The 2,189-nt window shown below is 40.6% G+C and overlaps 1 protein-coding gene across 1 annotated transcript; it reads right to left on the reverse strand.

Annotated features, from left to right (window-relative positions):
- Window positions 1-542: 542 nt before the first annotated feature.
- On the reverse strand, window positions 543-1,004 carry LOC111388652. Its single transcript, XM_023013416.1, has one exon. The coding sequence runs from the start codon at window positions 1,002-1,004 to the stop codon at window positions 543-545; it is 462 nt and encodes a 153-aa protein (XP_022869184.1).
- Window positions 1,005-2,189: the final 1,185 nt, after the last annotated feature.

Genomic DNA, 2,189 nt, shown 5'->3' on the forward strand with positions numbered 1-2,189 from the left:
TTGTCAACTTGTTTAGTTCACGGTAGTCGATGCACGTCTTCATAGTACCATCTTTCTTCTTTACAAAGAGTATCAGAGCTCCCTATGGAGATACTAATGAACCCTTTGTCTAGAAGTTCTTCAAGCTGCATCTTCAACTCTTGTAACTCCTTTGGTACCATTCAGTATGGAGCTTTGGACACAGGGGTAGCTCGAGGTATCAGATCTATCGAGAACTCTACTTGTCTATCGAGCGAAGTACCCAGTAGATCTTCGAAAAACACGTCAACATACTCTCGTACTATTAGCACATCACTTAATACTTTCTCTTGAGTGGATGTGCTAGTAAGACTAACAAGATATCCTTGACAGTCAGCCTTTCTCAATATGCTCTCTGCTTTTAAAGTTGAGATAATACGAGAAAGTGCCTTAATCCTCGATCCATAAAATCTGAACTCCTCTTCTCCCGGTCTTCGAAAAACTACCTCTTTCTCAAAACATATTATCGTGGCTCGATTCTCACCCAACCAGTCCATACCTAAAATAATATCAAAATCTTTCATCTATATAACATACAAGTCAGCCTCTAAAGTCAGTCCATCAAAATCTATCTGTACCCCTTTTGCTATCCTATCCGTATCAATAGTTCCACTTGATGGCATACTCACTTCTAGTACACTAGCATTCTTCTGACATGAAGCATTAATCTTAGCTAGACATGCATTAGATATGAACGAATGTGTTGCACCAGAATCAATCAGGACGTAAACAGGAACATTAGAAACGGATAAAATACCGACAATCATGTCCAAATTTTTGGCAGCCTCATCGTGAATCAAAGCAAACACCCTTGCTTTTCCCTTTTTTTCTTGTTCGGGTTTCTTAATTGATGGGCACGAAGAAGCCACATGGTCAGGTGGACCACACTTATAGCAGACATACTTTCCATATAGACATTCTCCTTTGTGAAACTTGTTGCACTTAGGACATTGGGATACATGATTGCTTGACTGACCCTCATGCATCTGTTTCTTAAACTGTCACATATTCTTATTCTTGTCCTGCCACTTCCTTTTCCTGAAGTCTTTACGCTGTCCTTGATTTACCAACTTCAGCCCCAAGTAGGTCACTATTTGTGCTTTCTTTAACACTTCTTGAAAAGTGGTGAGATCATGTGAACTCACAATCTACCTGATCTCTGGGCATAGGCCCATCTCGTGACGTTTTGCCTTCATGAGCTCTGTACTTACAAGGTGTGGGGCATATTGGAACAATTCCTCGAATTTGCTCTCATACTCAAAAGTTTCATATCTCCTTGTACCAGTCTTAAGAATTTTGTCTCCTTGTGGTCTCGCATAGCTTGTGGGAAAAACTTTTCTATTGGCTCCATCTTGAACTGATCCCACATTAAGTTACATTGTTCCTCCTCGGTGTGAGTGCGTGATGCGGATTCCCACCAATGGCCTGCTCTACCGATTAGCATAAACTCTACACATAATACCTTTTTTATTTTTCGGGCAAGAGATGTGCCGAAAAATCTTCTTGATAGTATGAAACCACTCATCAACTGCTAGAGGGTCTTTTTCACCATCAAAGGTAGGTGGTCGGTATCTATGAAATTATTCTACTATCGGAACAGGTGGTACAGTCGGGTATGTTGGTGGCACCAGCGGAGCTTGTGGAACTAGTGAAGCTTGAGGTGCTGGAGGTGTAACCTGAGCAGTCAAGGCCTATCTCAACTCATCAATCTCCCACCTTAACTCCCTAGTTGTCCTCGCTTGTGCCATATTCCTATATGCCAGAATAATTGTAATCTCATTTAAAGAAGCCAACAATATTTGTGTAACATGGGAAAAAGATTCATAACTCAACATCCTTTATTATTGTCTCATACAAATCCTTCAGGAGACAAAAAATAGAAAAAGAGCATCTGGCGCTATTCCACAGCATCATAAAAGAAATCCTACTAAACACCAACAACAATTAAACCTGATAAAACTACTAAAATTCACTTATTCATCATTGCTATCGTAGTCATTAATCCAGCCTCCATAAATCCTAGGTTTCTTAGAAAACTAAACCTCATCATCCGAAATAGGTGGAGGTGCATCTTCACGAATGTACATATCGATAGGTACACTATTGTCATCGGGGATCTCAAGTTGGGACAGCTGCCACGGCTCAATTAGCTCTGCGCAGAAGGCCTCATA

Source organism: Olea europaea, unplaced genomic scaffold, assembly GCF_002742605.1.
Source record: "Olea europaea var. sylvestris unplaced genomic scaffold, O_europaea_v1 scaffold5126, whole genome shotgun sequence".
In the NCBI taxonomy this organism is placed as follows: Eukaryota; Viridiplantae; Streptophyta; class Magnoliopsida; order Lamiales; family Oleaceae; genus Olea; species Olea europaea.